We start from the raw sequence: 21,710 nt of genomic DNA on the forward strand, positions 1-21,710 counted from the left end.
CATTTCTATCTACCAAAATTTCTAAATACCAAAATACTTAGCTAGCATCTGACTATGAGGAAAACAGTTTGAGGGACAGCCTACATTTTTAATGGCTGGTACCTCTTAAAGACAAAGAATGAGAACATGGCCCACAGTTAAAGGAGACCATTAAATGAGAAAGATGAGTGAAAGCAAGAATCTTACTAGTATACAATATTTTTGTAGGCCTAAAATTACTTCAAAGTGAAAGATGACGTAAATATCAAGTACTGGATAATTCTTACAGAGTGTAATAAAATGTCACTGGACATCAATACTTTAAAAATACTTAAATGGATAGAAATTAAACCACAGTAACTAAAATACATTCCAAGGGGCATTCCTTAGGAAGACTACCTAATCTGCATGTAAAAGAGCTTCCAAATGTTTGCTAAGCTAAAATGCAGCAGTCACCCAGCATGGGCCTTGGGTTCAATCTCTAGCACCAACACAGGATCTTCAAAAGGAACCAGATGAACAAGATGAACTGATTCCATCAGTGAGCAGGTTAGACTATCCTGAAGCAAACAAAGGCTGACAGTCACCCTTAAGAGCACATGCTTTCATACTAAGCTTTCAATACACCAGGCAGGCTCCATACTACAGAACATGGGCCAGTATTAACAGACCTTGTACAATCATGACAGAAGATAGAAAACTAAGTTCTGGTGCTCTGCTGCACAGGGTGGTGATTGTCATTAAGGACAATGTGCTGTGGAAAATGGGACTTTAAAGTTTTTCACCACAAAAATAATAATAATAATAATAAATGTTTGAGAAAAAAATACCTCTACCCTAGAAAGATATTTAAATTTCTCCATAAACCTACAATCACTAATCTCAAGAATTGCTCCAAACTATTATACTTTGATCAGACTTCAGACTGAGCTAGCACAAAAACAAAACTTTAAATTGTGCATAAACCAGCATGTACATCGGATACAACTGCTGGGAATGTAAACTTCAAATATGTTTGAGGACAATCATCGCACACAAGGATTTGTAGAATTCATCCATGGCTTCATTGTAAGAAGACCTAAAATATAAATACCTATCCATAAACTCCTGGGAAAGGACATTTCTACACCCACTCACTGGAATCCTATTCACTCATGAAAGAATAAAGTAAACCTACAGAGTACAAACCCGAAACAATCACCAACACAAATTATGAAATGAAGAGCTGGGTAGATGGCTCAAATCCAGATGGGATCCTCAGTACCTGTGCTAAAAAAAAAGAAAAATGCCAGCCAAGACTCCCAGTGCTGGGAAGACAGTAACAAGAAGACCCCCAGGGTTCGCAGCCCAGCCTGACTGACCAATCAGGGAGCTCCAGGTTCAGTGAGCAACCCTGTGTCAAAAAGCAAAGAACTGACTGAGGAAGACCCCAGACATTGACATCTGACCTCCACACACTTGCACTCCCAGATGTATATCCACCCCTGTGCACACACAGGCAAAGTGCAGAAACTAAATATAGTTTGTGTTTGTATTTAAGGGAAGGAAGACATTTGTATTTTCAGTATATTCATCTGTGCTTGCAACAACAAAACATATGACAAACAGGTACAATGGCTGCCCTTTTAAGTTATGTACAAACATCCATTTCAGTGCACAAAAGCTAGCTAAAAGAAAGCACAATTTTCATCTAGGTATGGTGACACATGCCTGCAATCCCAACACTTGGGGGAGACTGAGGCAGGAGGATCAGGAGTGCAGAGCCAGCCTCACCAATACATTAAATCCAAGACAGTGGACTGCGTCATGCAGTCCACTTTAAAACAGTCTCTTTAAAAGTTTAACAAAAGTGTATAAATTATTTGTTCAAAACTGAGTTGGCTCATGGAATTATTCATCCATTTCATGATTAGGCTCTGCCAAACTCACTGTTTTAGTATCATCTATTTAGGAATCCTGAAGCATAATAAAATTTCAATTTGAACTTTATATATATGAATACAGTTATCAAGAACATATCCATGGCAGGCGGTGGTGGTGCTCGCCTTTAGAGAGGCAGAGCCAGGCCAGATCTCTGAGAGTTTGAGGCCACCCTGGTCTCCAGAGCTAGCTCCAGGACAACCTGGACTAGACGATGAAATGCTGTCTCAAAATAGAAAGAAAGGAAAAAAAGAATAGCTCTAAATGAAAATAGACTAAAGTGTATTTACTTTGTGAGAGCAACTCTGTCACATAAAAAATTATAGTGCAAATAACTCAGACCCCTATAATGGAATAAATCCTAAAGATCACTAAATCTCAGGATGAATGTACAGAATTTTCATTGTGTTACCAAGACAGGATACTAATCAAAGACAGACAAAACACGGCGTTTCCTATGTCTGTCTTCCCCTTAGAAAAAGACACACACACACACACACACACACACACACACACACACACACACACACCGGGAACTCAACAGCGCAGTGTTTCCTCCTCTATATTATTGCAAACATATACAACTAAGCAATTTGGATGAAAATGCATTTTCACAGTCCCAAGTGGTATTTATCAACTGAACTCGTAAGTCATTCTGTGTCACCAGCGGGAAGGGAAAAAAAGCTAGCTCAACAAAGCGAAGGCACCAAGGGACGGGCCCCTGGCAACTGCACACCATATGGCAAGGCAAGCCTCCATCACAGTTATCACTTGGTGGCTGATTAATGTCAATGCTTATCAGACAGCCTCCCCGGGCCCCTGCCCCAAGAGGAGGAGGAAATCTGTTGTCTGCGATGCCTTTCATCTAGGAAGGCCCTGGTAATGGACCTTCCATCAATGCCTTGGAGACTGGGGGGGGGGGGGAGGAGGGAGGTCCTGTTCTGCAAGTTTTTGTTTATGGGGGTTTGAAAGCTCAAACTCCCGGTGACCCAGCCCGGCGGGGCAGGCGTCCCGCGGCTGGCCTCGCCCCTTCCTCCCACGCGCGTAGCCCCGGGCCCGCCGGCCCCGCTTACCGGTGGGCGCGCTGTCTAGGATGCGCAGGTCGTAGGCCCCGGAGCAGCGGTAGTTGGCGGCCGTGCCGTTGTCCCACACCACCACGACCTCCTCCGGGCTCTCGAAGCTCCGCACGGTGCCCACATGGCCCTCGCCGCCGTCCTGCTTGCCCCACTTCCAGTCTGGGCCGCGCACGACGCGGGCGCCGACCCCCTCCACCATCACCCGGTTGTTGCGGGAGTTACTCATCGGGGCCCGGGCGGTGGGCGCCGCCGCCGGCGGGGGAGCCGTGAGGGAGCCGGGCCCGGGCCGCACTCTGGGCGCCGGCGGGGGCGGCAGCGAGCCCCGCGGGCCGTGGGGCCGACTCACCGGGGCGGCGGCGCGGTCCCCGAGGAGCCCTTCGCCCGGGCGGGGCCGTGGCCGCCGCGGCCCCCGCTCCCACTGGAGGCCCGCCCGCGGCGGCTCGCAGGCGGCGGCGTGCAGGCCGAGGGCGAGCGGACGTGGGCGGGGGCTCTGCCGCTTGCCCCGGGCTCCCCGGCCGGGCTACAGCGACGGCCGCCAGCAAACCTCGCTCTCCCCCGGCCGGGAGCGCGGAGGGCCGGGGGAGGCTCGCCCGGGCGCGGCGGCGAGCGCGGCGGGAGGCCAGGCGAGCTGCCGGCCCTCAGCGGCCCCCGGCCGCTCGCTCGTGCCTGGGCGCCCGGGAGCCGGCTCCGCGGTGGTCGGCGGCGCTAGCGGCCGGCGAGCGGCCGGCGCCCGGGCCCCGGGCCCCGCTTCCCTCAGCCCCCGCGCACGCCGCCGCGCTCCGCCCCGCCACCGAGTCCCCGCCGGGCGAGAGCGGCTCCACATCCGGGTACCGCCGCGTCCCGGGCCCGAGCGGCACCTCGCGAGGAACTGCGAGGTGCTCCTCGGCGAGGACCGGGTGGGAAGGGTTTGGGGGTGTCGCGCGAGCCAGGGAAGAAAGGGAAGGAAACGGATGGCTAAGCGTCCCCGGGACGCAGAGGGCGTGCGCATGCGCGCCAGCGGGACCAGGGAGCCCCACGGCCCCGCTTGCCATTGGCTGTGAGCAAAAGGCCTGGAGTGCGGCGGAGGGAAGTGCGAGGCGGGCCGAGCCTGGCTGCTGCTCGGGTGCGGCCCCCGTTGCTGTTCTCAAGCGTACTATCTTCTGGGGCTTCTTTTCAACCGGAGCAAGAGAAGGGCACGCGACGCACGGAGTAGAAGTGACTTGTAATCCCTGTAGAAATTGCAAACGTCTTAAACCAGAGAGGGTGACTGCTGGTGTGTTTTAAGCCTTTTGAAAATTGTGCCTTGCCTTCCTGCAGAGTCAGGGTAATAAGCGGCAATAACTATGATTCCATTTACTGTGATATATGTTTACATTGGTTTTTGGAAGGGGACCTTAGGGATTGACCGTAAACTGCTTGTCATGCTAAGCACGCACGTGTTCTACCACTGAGTTAGTTACACTCCCAGCCTCTCTCTGCACTTTGAGTGCCCTCTCCCAGGGTTTCGTTTGGGATAGACTTCTCTATGTAGTTCAATCTGGCCTCAGCCTGGAGACTCGCAGCCTGCACTCAGATTGCACCACCACACCCAGGAGACCACAGAAAATGTTAACAGGGTTTTATTTCCCAAACCTAGCATCATTGCCCACATCTGGAACTCGGCATTTAGGAAACTGTGGCAACAGATGGTAAACCTTTGGCCAGCCTAAGGCTACACAATGAGAATGTCTCAAAAAAACAAGCAGATACAACCAAGAATTTTACCTTAAATGGATAGCTGTATTTTGTTAAACTGGGAAGGCATTTAAGAGGGAACCTCTCTTTGGGGAACAGTGGCTGTTTAAGACAGCATCTCATGAGGCCCAGGCTGGCCTCAAACTCCCTAAAAAAAAAAAAAGTTATATATTCACAATGTGCCTATTACCTTATAAAATAGACATTATAAAAAGATTTTATTTAACATCTTTAGAAATTGTCATGCTCTCTTCTTTCAACCTAAATCATCCTGCATCCTTAGATGTTTACATTGGTATTTTCCAAAATCGATATGAATCATCTTGGAAACTACTGTATCATACGGGTTTGTCATATATATAACGTTTTACACATAAGTTTACCTCCCGTTTTTTAGAAAATATTTGGTGCCATTCAAAACTGAAGAGATGTCTTCTCTTCTGTCCACAGGTGAGATAAATAAACCCTGTAGGGTGCGATCGATCCATCGCACATGCCTTAGTGCAAACACTCTGGAGAGTGAAGCAGGGGAGTGGTGTCTTCCACATGGTGACACGGGGCTTCATGCTGTTGCTCCTCTGTCCCCTAACACAGCTAACAGAGGGAGGGAGAAGACAGAGGATCAGAACTCCTAGGACCCTTACTCCAATATCACAAGTCACAGTCCATCGTCTAGAGCTCAGGACACTGATGAGGGCCATGTGGGGGTTATCACTTAGTATTCACTTTTGGAAATATAAATCACTCTTAACTGCAGAAATTTAATATAGCAAACTGACTTCAGAAAGCGTTGGGGGAGCTGCAGAAGTGAAAGGACACCAATGTGCTAGAAAGTGCTAGAGAAGCCAAAGATGGCATGGGGCAGAGTTGGGAGAGTCTTTCTGTATTGTGAAAATGTGTCTGTCTTTCCTTACCTGCCTAAGGCACCTTCTGATTGGCTTAGTAAAGAGCTGAACGGCCAATAGTTAGGCAGAAGAGGATAGGCAGGACTTCCAGGAAGAGATGGGGAATCTGGGAAAGAATTGGAGGCCGGGGAGATTCCCCCAGCCAGAAGTGAAGGAAGTCAGACATAGGGTGCGGAGGAGAGGTTAAAGTCACATAACAGAGCCTGGATTGATGGAAATGAGTCCGTTTAAGTTTTTAGAGCTAGGAAGAAGCCTAAGCTAAGGCCAGGCTTTCACAATTCATTTTTAAAAGTCTCCGTTTCATTATTAGAGAACTGTTACAGGATGGGAGCCATATGACTGTGCCATTGAGGCTAATTAGGTAGCTTCTGCTGTTGTTGGAACTATGGCTGTGTTTTACAACCAGCCAGAGTCCCTCAATCACACTATCACTGAGACAAGGAGCCCAACACCACCTTCCACTGTCACTACCCCTACCAGAGACAGAGCTTGTTTGTAACTACAGGACGCACGTGATCCTAGAGCCGCTAGAACTGGCTTGCCTGGGTAGATATCCAGAATATCCTTTCTATTGCTGTAATAAAGCACCATGACCAAGGTAACTTACAGAAGGACAACATGACAGCTAGAACTCAACACTGAGAGCCAAGGGCTCACATCTCAAACTATAGGCAGGAAGACGTGAGACCAAATTTAAAATGACACGAACCGTTAAATTTGCAAAGCCCACCTCCAGTGACACCCCTCCAACAAGGCCACACGTGCTAAGCCTCCCCAGACAGCACCACCACCTGAGGCCCAAGTGTTCAGATGCCCGAGACCGAGGGCATCATTGAAACCAGCACAGCCGGAACAGGATCAGAGGAAGACTGGACGGTGTTTCCTTCCCTGCTATTTCAGGGGTTCAGCAGCCTTGGGACCATTCTACCAAACGTAAAGTTCCGTTTAACGAAAGTGACTTCGCACATGTTCAGTTTCAACATTCTTCCCAGGGACATCGTCTCCCAAGAGTGTAGAAGCAGCCTTTGAGATTCCTGAACTCCCAGCACCCTGCTGCACCCCCCCCCACACGCACACTGCTTGGTGACTGTATTATTGGTTAGAACTGATAGAATGAATCAATGCATGCATGGGATTTGTTGGAATGGCTTGCAGGCTGTGGCCCTGAATGAGAATGCTCCCCACAGGCACGGTACTCAGTCAGTGGAATTGTTTGAGAAGTACTAGGGGGTATGACTTTGGTGGAGGCAATGTGTTTCAAAAGCCCATGCCGGGCCCAGTCGGTCCTTCAACTGGAGGGTCAGACACCAATCCTCAACTACTGCTCCAGTGCCATTCTGCTTGCCTACTGCCACACTGCTTGCCACGATGATCATGTGATAGCCCTGGGAAACTGTAAGCAAGCCCACAATTGAATGCTCCTTTTATCACAGCATTAGAACAATAACTAAAACACCCAGACTTGAAAGAAAACGAGCAGGAACTCGGAGGAAGTAAAGAAGCACCTACAACTGGTTACCTAGAATTACTGTGTTACATGCTGGAGCCCAAACTGGGTTAATCACGACTTCCTAAGCTACCTCTGACCCACAGGCATCCGCATGTTTGTTGTATGTGATCTTCCTCAGAGGGAAGTCTCCTTTCCTGCATGCCCTTGGTTGGGGGCAGAGGGGGCTTCTGATTTCTTTCTGAAAGAAAAAGAAAGAGAATCACAGGATAGATTTTCAACTATGTCACATGGTCCGTGTCTTGGGGGCTGTGCTACAGGTATGTCTAGACACTAGCTGAAGGCCACGATACCTCCCAAGGTGATTGAAGTCAGATCTGTGGTCACCAGAGCTAGAGCTTTTATGATTCCATAGATCAAAATGCACTTGTGTAAGGTGTATATCTAATCATTTCACTGTGATTAATAGCCACAACCAAATAATTCTGGGTGTTAAAACATTCTGGTTGCCACATTAGTACTGTGTTCACAGTTTCCTGGTATCTATTAGTGTGGCTTGAATTCAAAGGGCACAGTGGCAAATTCTGTCATCACCCCTAGCCTTCAGATATAGGAACTATGTCACTGAGCTCTTTGAAAAAAACAGATGGTACCTTCACCAAAGTGTTTCTCCATATCCTAGAAGGATGTCCTTAGGCAAAAATTATCCCTGCTCCCAAAGCCTTTTTGTTCTCCCTTAAACTGCTGGGGATGTATCTGAATGGTAGAGAATTTCCCTAATGTGTGTCAGGTTATGGGATGGATCCTCAGCACTACCATATATTGGGGGGGGATTATTGATTAAGACATTGCTATGCAGCACATAACTGGCCTTGTTTGCTTTGATTTTTGTTAATAAGCTATGTCCCCCTAGATGAGATAGATGAAGTGATTAAGAGATTTTTAGTCAATGGAAGGCCAGTCTCTTCAGACACTGAAAAAGACTCACAAAGCTTGGTGAGTAGAATATTGTTTTATAATTAAAAAAAAAAAAGAACAATATATCAACACCTCTGTGGACTTAAGGGAAATTTTTTTCAGTTATATATTGTATGTTTGTTTACACTTAGTGATTTTTTTTTTGTTTGTTTGTTTTTTGTTTTGTTTTTGTTTCTCGATACAGGGTTTCTCTATATAACAGCTCTGGCTGTCCTGGAACTCGATTTATAGACCAGGTTGGCCTTGAACTCACAGAAATCCACCTGCATCTGCCTCCCAAGTGCTGGGATTAAAGTTGTATACCACCTCCACCTGGCTGTTCACAGGCTTTCTCTTTTCCTGGTCTTTTAAAGACAGGATCTTCTATAGCCCAGGCTGGCCTCAAGTTTGTTATGTAGCTGAAGAAGATTTTGAATGTTTGATCCTCCTACCTCTACCTCCAAAATTCTGGGACCACAGACGCATGTCTGGCTTATTTAGCATTTTTAAGGTGACAAGACTGTGTAGCGAAAGATAGTTGCTTGCCAGGTGTTACAGTTAAGGAATGGGGATTAAGCCAGGAGCTTGTTTGTGATGGGACAGTTTTGTATCCTAATGATGATCAAAGCTAATTGAATCTACACAAATCATAAAATTCCATAGACACACACACACACACACAGAGAGAGAGAGAGAAGTGTAATTATAAAACTGGCAAGTATTAATAAGGTCTGTACTTGGGTTAATAACACTGTACCAATGTCAGTGCCCTGATTTTGACAAGGTGCTTTCGTGTTATATAAGATATTGTCATTGGATGGAAGTAGGTGAAGGGAACTGAAATTTCTGTACTATTTTGGAAACTTATCGTGAGTTTAAAATTATTTCAGAATAAGTTAGGAAAGGAGGAGAGAGGAGCAGAGGGACAGGGAAGAAAGACAAGGGAAGAGGGGAAATCTTAGGGGACTTGTGAGTTCAGGTTTCTCAGATTTGTCACAGTCCACTCAAAAATGTCTTTCCTCTAGGTCTTGGAATTCCACCTTTGGTGGGTTTTTTTAATTATTATTATTACTATTTTAGCTTAATGTGTAAGTGTTTTGTCTGCATTTAGGTAAATACATCATGTGTGTGCATACTTGGTACCTACAGAAGCCAGAAGAGAACATCGGGTCCCCTGGAACTGGAGTGGACAATGACTGTGAGCTGCCATGTGGTTGGGGACAACCAAACCCAGGTCTTCTACAGGCAGCCCGTATGCCTGACCACTGACCGCCTCTCCAGCCCCTATATTCCAAGTTCTTCATGGGAAGAACTCTACATCCTTGCTGATACCACATCATTGGTTTAGCTCGTCAGCCCTGGCACTTCCCCCTCTCTGCTCCTAGATTTTGGTATGACATAATTTTCCTGTTTTGTTATGTTTGTGTCCAGTGTGCTTGTTCACACTGCTGGACACGGAACCCAAGGTTTCAGCCACTCTGCCAGGTGCTCCATAAAAAGCTACACATGTATCCCTGATAAGAATGTATCCCTGAAAAGCATCATGTATCCCTGATAAGAATGCTTTTCAAGTTGTTTTCATTGTGGTTTGTGTCTTGTCAGGTTGGTTTGGCTTTTTTTGGGGGGTGGCTTGTGTGGTTGGCCATTTGGTTTGTATTTTGAGACAGTATCTTATTACTAAGCTCAGACTGCCCTCTAACTCATAATCCTCCTGTCTCAGCCTTCCAGGTCCTAAGATTATAGGCTTATGGCACCAGGTTGATTAGATAGGCAGTTTGTAACTTGAAACTGAATATAGTTCTAATGATTCAAATTCTCTCTTTCCTTATTATTTTATGTGTGGGTATATTGTCTTTATATATGTCTGTGTACCAAACATATGCCCGGTGCTCCTAGGAGCCAGAAGAGGAGGGTGGATGTAGTGAAATATTCCCCTTGTCCGCACCTGAGCCTAGAGTCACAGACATTTGTGAGCTACTGTGTGGGTGCTGGGGATTGAACCAGGTCTTCTGGAAGAGTAACCAGTGCTCTTAACCACTGGGCCATCTCTCCAGCTCATTTCAGATTCTTATTTTAATGTGTTATTTCAGAAATGTAGTTTTTGGTGATTTCCGCTCTCTTCCTTCCTAGAGTTATTTTATTTAAACAATAGAAATCTTTTTTGCACTAGTTTTATTTTAAAAGATAGAAAAACATTATTTTGGTTGGCTTAACTGAAAGGGCATATCCATTGCATAATCTAAGTTTTAAAAAATCCCTTGGCAATTCTGATGAGTGTGTGCTGATTTAAGAGTGCAGGCTACACGTCTGGGATCCAGGCCCATCAGTCCTCACTTCTGCCTTTCCTTTCCTTGGCTTCCTTTGCAGGTGCTAGTGACCTCGAGTTCCTGGCTTCACCCACCTCACCACTAGAAGCTCCAAGAAACAAGCTCCAGAAATCTCAGCACAAGTGTCTTTCTGACTTGACCACTCTAAACTGATTCTGTGCATGGGCTTCAGGAAGACCCACAGGTCACAATACACTGGGTGTCACATCCTGTCTTCAGTTGGACGTGATGTTGGGTCTACCACCAAATACTTGGCTCAAGAGCAGAGACAGAGTTGAATACTAAAGAAAACAGGCTGAATGCTCAAGGATAAACTGTCCTTGGAAGAGGAACCGTAATGATTATATCAGAACATTCCAGGCAATAACTACACTGGAATGACTTGGATTCACATGTATGTTGGCAGAACCTATTTATTGTAGATAGTGTCAGCTGTTTGAGCAAAATGACATTGACGTCAGAAGACTGGATCTAGCTCAGTGTTCCCTCTGTATCCTTCAGTGATCATCTAACTTCCTTGGATTCCAATTACCTCGCATGCAAGACAGAGGAACTGATACTGTGTGTACCTATAATGGTTTGGGCTTCCTTTTTTGTCCACTCTAACATACTTATGTTGAGACACCCCAACATCGGTGGGGCCATAGCCAATGTTTATATGGTCCAACTTGTGAAAAATGAAATCTGACCTATGTACCAGACTGACTCTTAGGGGGCTCTGTTTAAAAAGAGGCACAGTATTGCGCACACAGGCACATGCACACACACGCCTCTGCCTGTCTGACTTTGAGAACCATGGCATGTCTCATCCTAATAGGTTTATATCAGTATCTCAACCAGCCAGTAGCAGTCCTTTCATTTTCCTTCCTAAATTGCATTTACCGGAAAGTGAGAATTTGAGCCTCAAGGCTTAGGAAATTTTAGATCTGGTTTGTTTTGTTTTCTGTGGTTTCCCAGAAAGGCTTTACAGAAAATGTTTTTGTCTTGGTGTGCTATCAGATGCTCACTGTGCAAATCTGGTGATCCATCGGGTTACCTTTCCATGTAAAGATTTGAACCAGTAGTGAGCCCAGTTAGAATTCCTAGTATTGTAGATGGAGTTCTCAATTGGTCTAAACAATAAAAGGCTGGAGTCAGAAATAGAGGAAAATGCTGAGAGACCAGAGAAAAGAAGGAACAAGCCAAAGATACCTTTACCTCACTAGCTTCCCAATGGAACAGAGACCAAGAGCTTCCCAATGGAACAGAGACCAAGTTCCTGTTTCTCCCTGCGTATGTCCTCTCTCCTCCCAGCCATCTTACTTCCTGTCTGTGTGTACAGACCTCTATGGTTAGCTAGTGGCAAGCTCCATTCTCTGGTATTCAGACAAGCTTTACTTGTACAAGCAAGATATCACCACACTAGTACCATCCAGGTTGGTGTTGTGTGCCTGTAGCCACACCTACTTGAGAGACTGAGGCAGGAGGATTATTAGAGTCCAGAAGTTAGAGGCTAGCCTGTACAACAATACTGAGACACTTTCTCAAAATTAGACAAATAGGATTATTTGTACCAAACGACACAAACTTTCCCTTCTCTGTTGAGTCTCCATCTCCAGGAACTACTGAAGTTACTCCAGTTCCCTGAAGTATTCAAACACAACTCAATACCCTTCCTCCCAACCCTCGCTCTGTACTCTGCCCAGACTCTGGATTTGGACAGCATGTGACATGGATAAGTAGACCCTTATTGTAACTGTGAGGCCCAGAGTATTCAGTCTTTCGGGAATCTTACCTCAGCAAGTAAGGAGAAGGGTTACTAGTGTCTTCCTTTCCCCTCCTAGCAAAGACTGTATTTTCCAAGGAAAGTCCATCCTTAGTGATCAATTAAACACCTGAAATGGAGATTCCAAGATATTCTTGAGGATTTTCTCCATATAACCTGCTAGATTTCCTTCTGAGAGAAATGTTCTAGAACATGCATTTCTCCCCACAGCACCACACCCTCATCTGGCGTGGAAGATCGCCCTCTGTAGTCTGTCTCTTGGAAATGGTGCAAACCCTGTCACCACTCAGAGCTGGTGGGTGTCCTCCGGGAGCCATCACCTTAGAGAGTGCACTTCAGGCCCTTTATATGATGGCCATCTGTTTCAAGCTGTTGTCAGATACTACACATTAGTTTAAACATTCCAGTCCTTACAGCACCAGAAAGCGCAGACTACCTGTGGGGTGACCCATGCTCAGCATCATTCTGTCCTTCAAAGGAGAGTGAATTCTAGCGAAGGGAACAGCTGCTCCCTGAAAGTCCATGGAAAATTCCAATGATATAGTTTATCATGATAAAGTGACATCATTTCGGTATCATTTCTGAATGCACCAGGACATCAAACACCATCCTACATTTCAAAGTGAGTGTGGGGCACCAGTGGCACACAGTTTGTGAAGGACGTGGACAGCGATATGTCTTGCACTCCCGGAATGGTGGCTCATGCCTGTAATCCCAGCACTTGAGGGGCTGAGGCAAGAGGAATGCCATGAATTTGAGGCCAACCCCAGCTACAGAGGGAGAAACTACCTCAAAGCACAGAGTCTCAGGGCCCTTGGCTGACCTATGGCTGAAAGGATAAGGGGAACAGAGTAGACGCCTTTTGGCGGAAGATTTGCCTATTACCAAGTCATACACTATGAGAAAGAGGAAGATAAAAGAGGGAGGAGGAGGATTTCCCCCAATCTCGGGGTTAGTGAAAGGTCATGTAATGAACCTAGATATCTAGATACATGCACCCCCACAGTTAAGGGGACCGGGCAGATTGATGAGACTCACGTCTGAGATGTATGAAGAGCAAGCACCATGAATGCTTTCCCTACAAGTTGGTCCGTGTCTCCATCATACAAATAGCAGCAGCAGAGGGGAAGAAAGTACTGTCTGGCTCCTGGGAGTGAGGAGACCTCAGTAGAAACACTGCAAATGAACACCAACAGGGGAAGAAATCTTTTTGTTTTTTTAGACAAGATTTCTCTGTGAAACAGTCCTGGCTATCCTGAAACTCACTTTGTAAACAAGGCTGGCCTCAAACTCACAAAGATCCACTTGTGTCTGCCTCCCGAGTGCTGGGATTAAAGGCCACCATTGCCCAACCAGAAAACTTTTTTTAAGTTGTTATTGTATGCAAATGGGTGTTTGGCATATGTGTATGCCTATGTAATGTGTGCATGCCTTGTGTCCCCTTAGGCCAGAAGAGGGCACGGTATCTCCTAGAACTGAAATTAAAGAACACCATGAGCTTCCAAGCCATGAGCTTCCATGATCCTGATCCTGTGGAAGAGCAGCCAATGCTCTTTACCACTGAGCCATACCTCCAGTCCTTTAAGAAGGAAATCTTTCTTTTAATTTTTTATTGTTATCATCATTTTTTTGTTTTGTTTGCATAGCCCATCATCATCGTGTTTGTGTGTGTATGTGTGTCTGCCTGCCTGCCTGCCTGCCTGTCCTGGAGCTCACTCTGTAGATGAGGCTGGGCTTGAACTCAGAGTGCTGCCTACTTCTGCGTCCCTCAGTATGTATGTCACACTGCCCAGCTTGAGGGAGAAAATCATAAGGGATCAGGCAAAGTATGCTGACCTATACCAAATATAATAATAGGAGAAGCAGGAAAATCTTAGGAAAATCCTAGAAAGAGTCTGATTGAAGCAGTCAGACCAGAGCTGCATGTGTCGGGAGTCACTTCCCGGCTGGCTAGGTTGTCCTTTTTTTCTTTCCAAGCCCTCTTGGCGAGTCTGGGATGTTTCTGTTGCAGCCTCTCTGCAGCAAACTCCACCGGTGCTTGAGTTGCAAATACTGCTGGACTGGAGTGAGCCCCTCACCGCCAGCTCTGCCTTTAGTCTGCCCCAAGATCCCTTGTGTGCACTTTCAGACAGCAGGCTCCCCCTCCTAGTGGGTTGTGGGCTTCCCCTGGACTCCCTCCTTGGGCTGCTGCCAAATTAGGGCTGCTCTCTGGCTTCCACTGTTCTAAACAACAGCAGTCAGACTCATATTTCAACATCATCTTCATCGTCAGCAGATTTGGTAAGACAATGGGAATTCTTAAAATGAGGGAAATAATTTTAAAAAAAGTTTTAGCCCACATTAACATATGGAAAATATTATTATGATGGAGGGAGTTAGGTCTCCATATGACTACACAATGGATGTCTTTAAAAATGGAACAATTAAGTGAGAGGATAATTAGCTTAGTTGGGATTTATGTAATGTCAATTATAAACATTATTGGTTTGATCATTATTGCTTTATCCCTAAAATAATATGTGTGTCAGGATTCAAGCCTTAGAAAAATATATTGAGACAGATCATAGAGACACCCAGACCCAGACAGAGGAACTTAAAGGAGAAACAATCTCAACACTGAATTATAAGATTAGAGAGGTATAGCCCAAGGTTTTCAAACAACTAACCTTAGTATATCCCGTCAATTTACAAGAACTTCGAAATAACAGGTATCCTAAAGGATATGTAAGAGCTGAATGCACTTCCTTGGAAATGTTAGATTGAGAAGATTTAAGGAAGCAGGATAGTCTCATATGGCATGCATTCACCTTTTGTGAAGCAGATGTTAAACTCATGGTCACCTTGTAATAGAATTATCCAACAAGACTAGAGAGACTTGGTTATAGCAGTATTGGAACCTGATCCTCAATTACAGTAGAGGACCTGATTCAAAGAAGAGGCTAAAACCATGAAGTGGTACTAGAGTTATGGAAATCTCCCAAGCCCAGCTTCTTAGAGATGGCGATTATGCTAATGTACAAAGACAGTCAGTATACGATGACCACACCTTGGCTCTATGCCAAGCAGCAGCTTTGAGTGCTTGGGACGGAATTGAAGATACTGGAAAAAGAACTGAGTCATTTACTAAAGTTACACAGGGCCCAAAAGAAACTTTCACTATTTTTTTTTTTTACAAAGATTAACTTCAGCAATAAATGGAATGATAACAAATTCAGAAGGTAGACCAATAATTTAATATCTGGCTATTAAAATGCTAATTTACAATACCAAAGGACAATTAGCTCTTAAGGCAAGATCAGTACCCATAGAGGAATGAATATGATATATAATCAATATTAAATCTCATAACCATGATGATACTTGCATAAGAAAGACGATTCCCAGAAGCTTGAAGAAAAATCAAAATGTCAGGTGTTTTAATTGTGGCAAATAAGGTCACCTAGGAAGGAACTGTAGGCAAGGCATTCTTAGAAACAATGTTTTTTTTTTTTTCCTAAGAATAATCCAAACAGAACACCCCTCCCATCTGGAGTATGCACAAGGTGTGGCAAAGGCTGGCATTGGACCAATGAATGTAGATCAACAAAGGACAGGCAAGGTAACCCTTTGTCATTCGAAAATGCCACAAAGGGCCTCTCACAGGCCTCCATGCCAAATTCGGTTCTGTCATTCCCTGTGACCAAGGAGGAAATTCCTTCCCAGAGCAATTAAAGAACCTGATGTCAATTGTAAATACCATACTGCTCTAGATGATAGAACAGCTATAGAAGATAAAGCAAAAACTTCAGAAGAAACCATAAAGCAAATACTTTGGCAGACTTTTATAATTGATCAAAGACAAAAGTTAAAAATATGAATAAATGGTATTGTCATGGAAGGTCTTGTAGACACAGGTGCAGATGTAACAATTTCACCAGAATCTTGGCATTCAGATTGGCCTCTTCAGGAGGTAAATGTTCAGCTTTTGGGGATTGGAACTTTGTCTCAGGTGAAATGAAGCACACAATGGATCAAATGTATATGACCAGAACAACAGAAAGAAAAAGTAATGTGACTGACTCTGCCTATATTTCCCAGATTCTTCCTCATCTTCTAGTCCTGCCTATCTTCCTGCCTGGCAAATCAGTGTTTTATTCATCAACCAATAAGAAGAACATATATACAGAAGGACAAACCCATCATTTCCTCTTTTCTGTATAAATAAAAAGAAAGGTTTAAACTTTAACACAGTAAAATTATTTGTAGCAACACAGTTATCAAGAACTATAGTTGCAATATTTAATTCATTAACATTTAGCAAGATTTAAAGAAAATACTCTATCATCTATCCTACCTTTATGAGTCTAAAGTCTTATATGTAACTTATCTTTTATCATAACTAGGAAAACCATAACTATCTGTCTTCAACTCCATCGAAGACCTCAGAAGGATAATATATATACTCTGGAATTGACAGAGACATCTCATTGCCTGATTAGTCACCCAAAGTTCCTCTGTAACATTGGAGCATCCATCTTTGGCCCATAAGTCATAGTGTGTCTGGCAGACTTCTTAGAGAAGCAGGAAATTTTAAACTGTCCATCTGTATAGTCAGTTTGTCAGTCATTTTTCTGTGTCCTGCAGAGGATCTGGCAGAGTCTTCCATGAAGCAGGAAATCCTTGAGGACTGTCCTGTTTTGACAAATGCAGCAGTCACTTTCCTGTGGGTCCTGAATTTCCAGTTTACACAGCATAAAGTCAAACAGTTCAGGCAACAGTGGTTTCTTGAACAAATGGCTAGTCTCACCATGTTAAAAGAAAACTCCATAATGAGTTTTTTCAATGTCCATCTTCCTTTCTGATGCAGCTGGTATTGCCAGGAGCAGTTGTGTCTCACTGTCATGAAAAACCCTAAACCATTTTTAAATGCCATATTCTGCAGGTCTTTTAAAGGTTTAAAGAATGCCTATCCATTTGAAATATATCTCTATATATCTAGAAAACCTAACTAACCTAAGTTTTGACTACTAAAGGAAACTATCTATAATCTGTACTTAATTATACATTACATTTTAAAATGAGCTATACAAATACAATACCTAAACAAGAGAAATAAACATAATAAAATTGATCTTAAATTTGTATCATTGGCCAAAATATATATCAATGTAAAGTATTAATTTCTATACCATAATCCCCTTTTTTTCTTTTAGAAAGAGATTGGTTATGATCCTTAACCATTTATAACCAACCCCATTTAAATGAAAACAAAAATTTGTAAACAGTATTTGGGAATTTGGGCATCTTTCATTCCAAACTGCTTCCTGCTGGTTGGGGGCACTGTCTTGGGGATCCTAAGAAGACCCCAAAACTAGGCCAGATCCTGGCTGTACAGTAGTCTACTGGCTGCATCATCCCAGGTGTCTTGAAAGTTGGATCGCCTGGGCCACTTTTGGAGGGGGGGGGGTCTTACTTCATCAAACCATGTTAGTCTAGAAAAAAATCCACAGCTTTTTATTTTCTGTGGAAACAAGAAAAGAACCTCTTTTCCCAAATAACCTGTCCTTATACTTAAATTTAGAAGTCAAAGCATTTTCAAAATATATAAGTTAGATTAATTCAGCAGCATTTATAAACAAATGTCATTTAGCAGCTGTAGCTCTTTCTCAACAATAAAAAATGCAAAGATAACACAATAGCATACAGTATCCAGACTCTCTATGTATTTTCCATCTTTACATGGCTTTTTAAATTTTATTTACTCTATTTCTTTTACTTTTATTTTATTCATATTTTGAGACAGGTTTTTTTCTGTATACTTTTGCCTTTCCTGGAATTCACTCTGTATACCAGGCTGGCCTTGAAAACGCAGAGATCTGCTTGGCTCAGCCTCCCTCAGCAAATCCTACCAGCGTATACCACCACAGCCCACTACTCTATTCCTTTGTAGAAAAGGTTTCTGAATTTATTCTGGAAGGAAAAGTGAGACTTTGTCAATTAACAGAAATAAGCCTAGCAGAAATTGTAGTGCCTTTTACTAATGCTGAAATTTCCTCTTAATGGGCAGAAAATGAACATTGGCAAAGAGCGTGCCATAATTTGGGGGGAGATTAACAACAAATATCCCCAGCAAGATACTTCAGTTTACAAAGAGAACTGGATCCTTCCACACATGCATGGTACAGGCAACACCAAGTTCCAGAGCCCCTACATTCTATTCTGATACAAACAAATCAGGAAAGGCAGGTTATAAGTCAGGAAATTTAAGTAAAGTGACTCAAAGCCTTTATGATTCTGTTCAAAAGTCAGAATTATATGCTATTCTTATGATATTATTAGATTTTTCCCCAAATCTCTCAATGTGCAAAAAGAGCTGTTTTACATATTGAAACCACTATACTTGTTCCAGATGATTTAGAATTAACTCTGTTACTTATTCAATTAAAAGATAACCAGAAATTGAAATTATCCCTTATAATATATAACACACATCAGATGCCATACAGATACCAAGCTATCTAGCACAAGCTAATGATGAAATTGATCAGTTATTAGTAGGAAATGTCCTAAAAGTCAGAGTTTCATAAGAAACACCATGGTTAGCAAGGGTAAGGCCCTTTATTACCTCCTTCCGGACCACAGACCACAGGCTAGACTTGTGGGTTTTCCAAGGGGAGACTTTACACTGAGGAACCCACCAAGCGCTGCTGTAAATCCTCACCCCCCAGTGGTGTGGGGCAGCTGTTCTGTGCTTCCGAGAGGATGTATCGAGAAGGGTACTTCTTTGTCGTAACCTCTCTAATGAGAAAACACCATGCACACAGACTGATTAGTGCTGCAGTAAACTTAACAAGTTCCCTGAAGAATGGCAGAAAAGGAAGGACAGACAAAATACCTATCACAGACCCAAGAAGACAGGGTCTAGGAATGTGTACAACACACTATCGTCAACCACATAGTGCACAAACATACACCCTGGCACACACACATACATATAGAATAAGATTTTTTTTTTAATTGATGCCAACTGGGCACATTGGCCCATGCCTGTAATTCCAGCAGTGAATTCCAAGTCAGCCTTGACGACAAAGTAAAATCTTGTCTCAGAACAAGCTGGGTAGTGGTGCACACTCCAGCACTCAGGAGGCAAGGCAGGCAGATATCTGTGAGTTCAAGGTCAGCCTGGTCTACAAAGTGAGTTCCAGGACAGCCAGGCTACACAGAGTAACCCTCTCTTTAAAACAAACAAACAAACAAACAACAAGTGGAAGTCAGGCTCTAAGGCAGCATCTCTGCTGGACTTGCAGCTTACAGTGTTTCTGATTTTCTGATTGTCTTACAGGTCTGGGCATTGAAATCTTGAAATCTGGCTGTCATGTATATGCTATATCATTTAGCTAAATCCCATACCCCTGCAGCTTCGTCATTATAAAATGCACTCGGCAAAGAGTGACAACAAATGCAGTTGCTTCTCACAGACCTCTGAGTTTCTCTTTTTACATTTTATATTTCCTTTGCTTTTTCAAAGAAATTCCCTACACGCATATGCCTCTCTCTTTACCCTGATATTCTAGCAGTATATTCCAATCACAAAGAGAACATATGTAGTAAACTTATTTTATTTTTTAAGTATAGGTTTTGCTTGTATTGTTTTTCAAGACAGGGTTTCTCTGTGTGGTCCTGGCTGTCCTGGACCTATTCTGTAGACCAGGCTGGCCTTGAACTCATAGAGATCCACCTGCCTCTGCCTCCCAATTAAAGGCGTGCACTGCCGCCGGGTTTTGCTTTCTTACATCTCAATCGGCCCCCTGCCCTCGGGTATATAGGTCCTCACTTCCTACCTTGTTTCACACAAGGCAACATGAATGCCAGATGGCTGTAATATGAACTTCTGGGGATGCTGGCTCCAACCCTGCCCCACCACAGGAGTTGCTTGGATTACAGATGTGTTTCCATATCTGGCTTTACATGGGTTCTGCCATCTGAATTTGGGTCTTCACCCTTGTGTGGCAAGCACTTTACCCAGTGAGCCATCTCTCTAGCATGTGTGTGTGTGTGTGTGTGTGTGTGTGTGTGTGTGAGAGAGAGCGCTGTGAGTGTGTGTGTGACTGTGAGTGTGTGTGAGTGTGTATGAGTGACTTTGTGTGTGTGAGTGTATGTGTGAGTGTGTTGAGTGTGTGTGTTGAGTGTGTGGTGTGTGCGTGTGTATGAGTGTGTGTGTGTGTGTGTGTGAGTGAGTGTGTGTGTGAGTGTGGTGTGTTGTGTAAACCCAGGACCTCCCAAAAACTATGCTTATACCCTACAACTGGGCTACACCTCGGCCCTTGTCTCTCTAAAATACATGGATGTAGAGAGGTTAGCACAGTTAATGCCACTGGAGCAGCTAGCTAACCCATCTGCTTCAGTTCCCACACGTCACTCAGATTTTATTTTTAATGCCCCAGAAGGCACTTCATTAATTACTAATTAAGTACTCCAGGCTGGGTGTAGTAGAACATGTCTGTAATACTTGGAAGGTGGAAACAGAAGATTCAGGAGTTCAAGAATATCCTTGGCTACCTAGAGAGCTCAAGCCAGCCTGGCCTACATGAGGTCCTGTTTAAAAAACAAATACAAAACAAAGAATAGAAGGAGAATTAGGAGGACGAGGGAGATAAGTGTGGATAATAGGGGGGATATGATCAAAGTATATTAAATGTATGCTCGTATATACATGTGTATATATAATTATGAAAAAGTAAATTTGTAAGTACTCTTAAAAACAGAAAATAAAAACACTTCTAACTACCTGGCTTCATTAAATATCCATTTTTTTTCTTCACATTTTTCTTGCTGTCTTGTGTAATTTTTTTAAGGACTAGTTTGGCCATGCCTGGTACCTTACACCTGAACAAGAGGTTCAGGAGGCTTTGTCACAAGCCTAAGGCTAGCCTGGTCTACATGGTCAGTACCAGTGGGCCAGCTTGGGCTAGAGTGAGATCCTATCTGTCTGTCTCTCTGTTTACACACACACACACACACACACACACCCTTGGAATGGTTGTGTGGCGCTGCTACTGTTACTTGGCACAAATGAAGCTTCCTCACAGTCAAGAAAGGTTTGTTCTGAAATCTTACAGTGGTAAAAAGTATCATGGAAGACCAATTAGAAATATTAGTCCTTCCCAACTATTTATCTCAAAGGAGCTATTGTTGAAATAGTTAAATTTCTCATCCATTCAGAACAAGTATTTACATAGTGCAATAGATGTTGCTGATATGTGGTTCCCATATGGTTGAATCACATATTGGCTCACTGACATCAAGGAAGGTGACAAGAATTGAACTCTCTTGCCCCTTACCTCATCCAGTACTAACGCACTAGTTTCGGTTAGCTATTGCTGCCTATGAAACCATCCCCCAAAAACCTAGTAACTGAAACAACAAAGTGTAATTATAGCAGAGTTTTTTAGGTTGCCTGTGCTCAGCTAGGCCTCGTGTGTGTGTGTGTGTGTGTGTGTGTGTGTGTGTGTGTGTGTGTGAATGTGTTTGTGTCCCTGTGTTTGTATGTGGATGTGTATATGTGTTTGTGTGTGGATGTGTTTGTGTCTGTGCATTTATGTATGTGTGTATTTGTGTGTGTGTGTGTGTTTATGTGGAGGG

At 43.9% G+C, this 21,710-nt stretch overlaps 1 protein-coding gene across 1 annotated transcript in view; it reads right to left on the bottom strand.

The window, feature by feature from the left end:
• The window catches only part of Mib1 (MIB E3 ubiquitin protein ligase 1), a 100,301-nt gene extending 96,949 nt beyond the window's left edge, over positions 1 to 3,352 (bottom strand). Inside the window, exon 1 of the mRNA XM_051202128.1 lies at positions 2,973 to 3,352. Coding sequence (XP_051058085.1) covers positions 2,973 to 3,201 — 229 coding nt within the window. The 5' untranslated portion in view covers positions 3,202 to 3,352. The remainder of the gene's footprint in view (positions 1 to 2,972) is intronic.
• Between the last annotated feature and the right edge of the window lie 18,358 nt (positions 3,353 to 21,710).

This window comes from Phodopus roborovskii, unplaced genomic scaffold, assembly GCF_943737965.1.
Source record: "Phodopus roborovskii unplaced genomic scaffold, PHOROB, whole genome shotgun sequence".
Taxonomy (NCBI): Eukaryota; Metazoa; Chordata; class Mammalia; order Rodentia; family Cricetidae; genus Phodopus; species Phodopus roborovskii.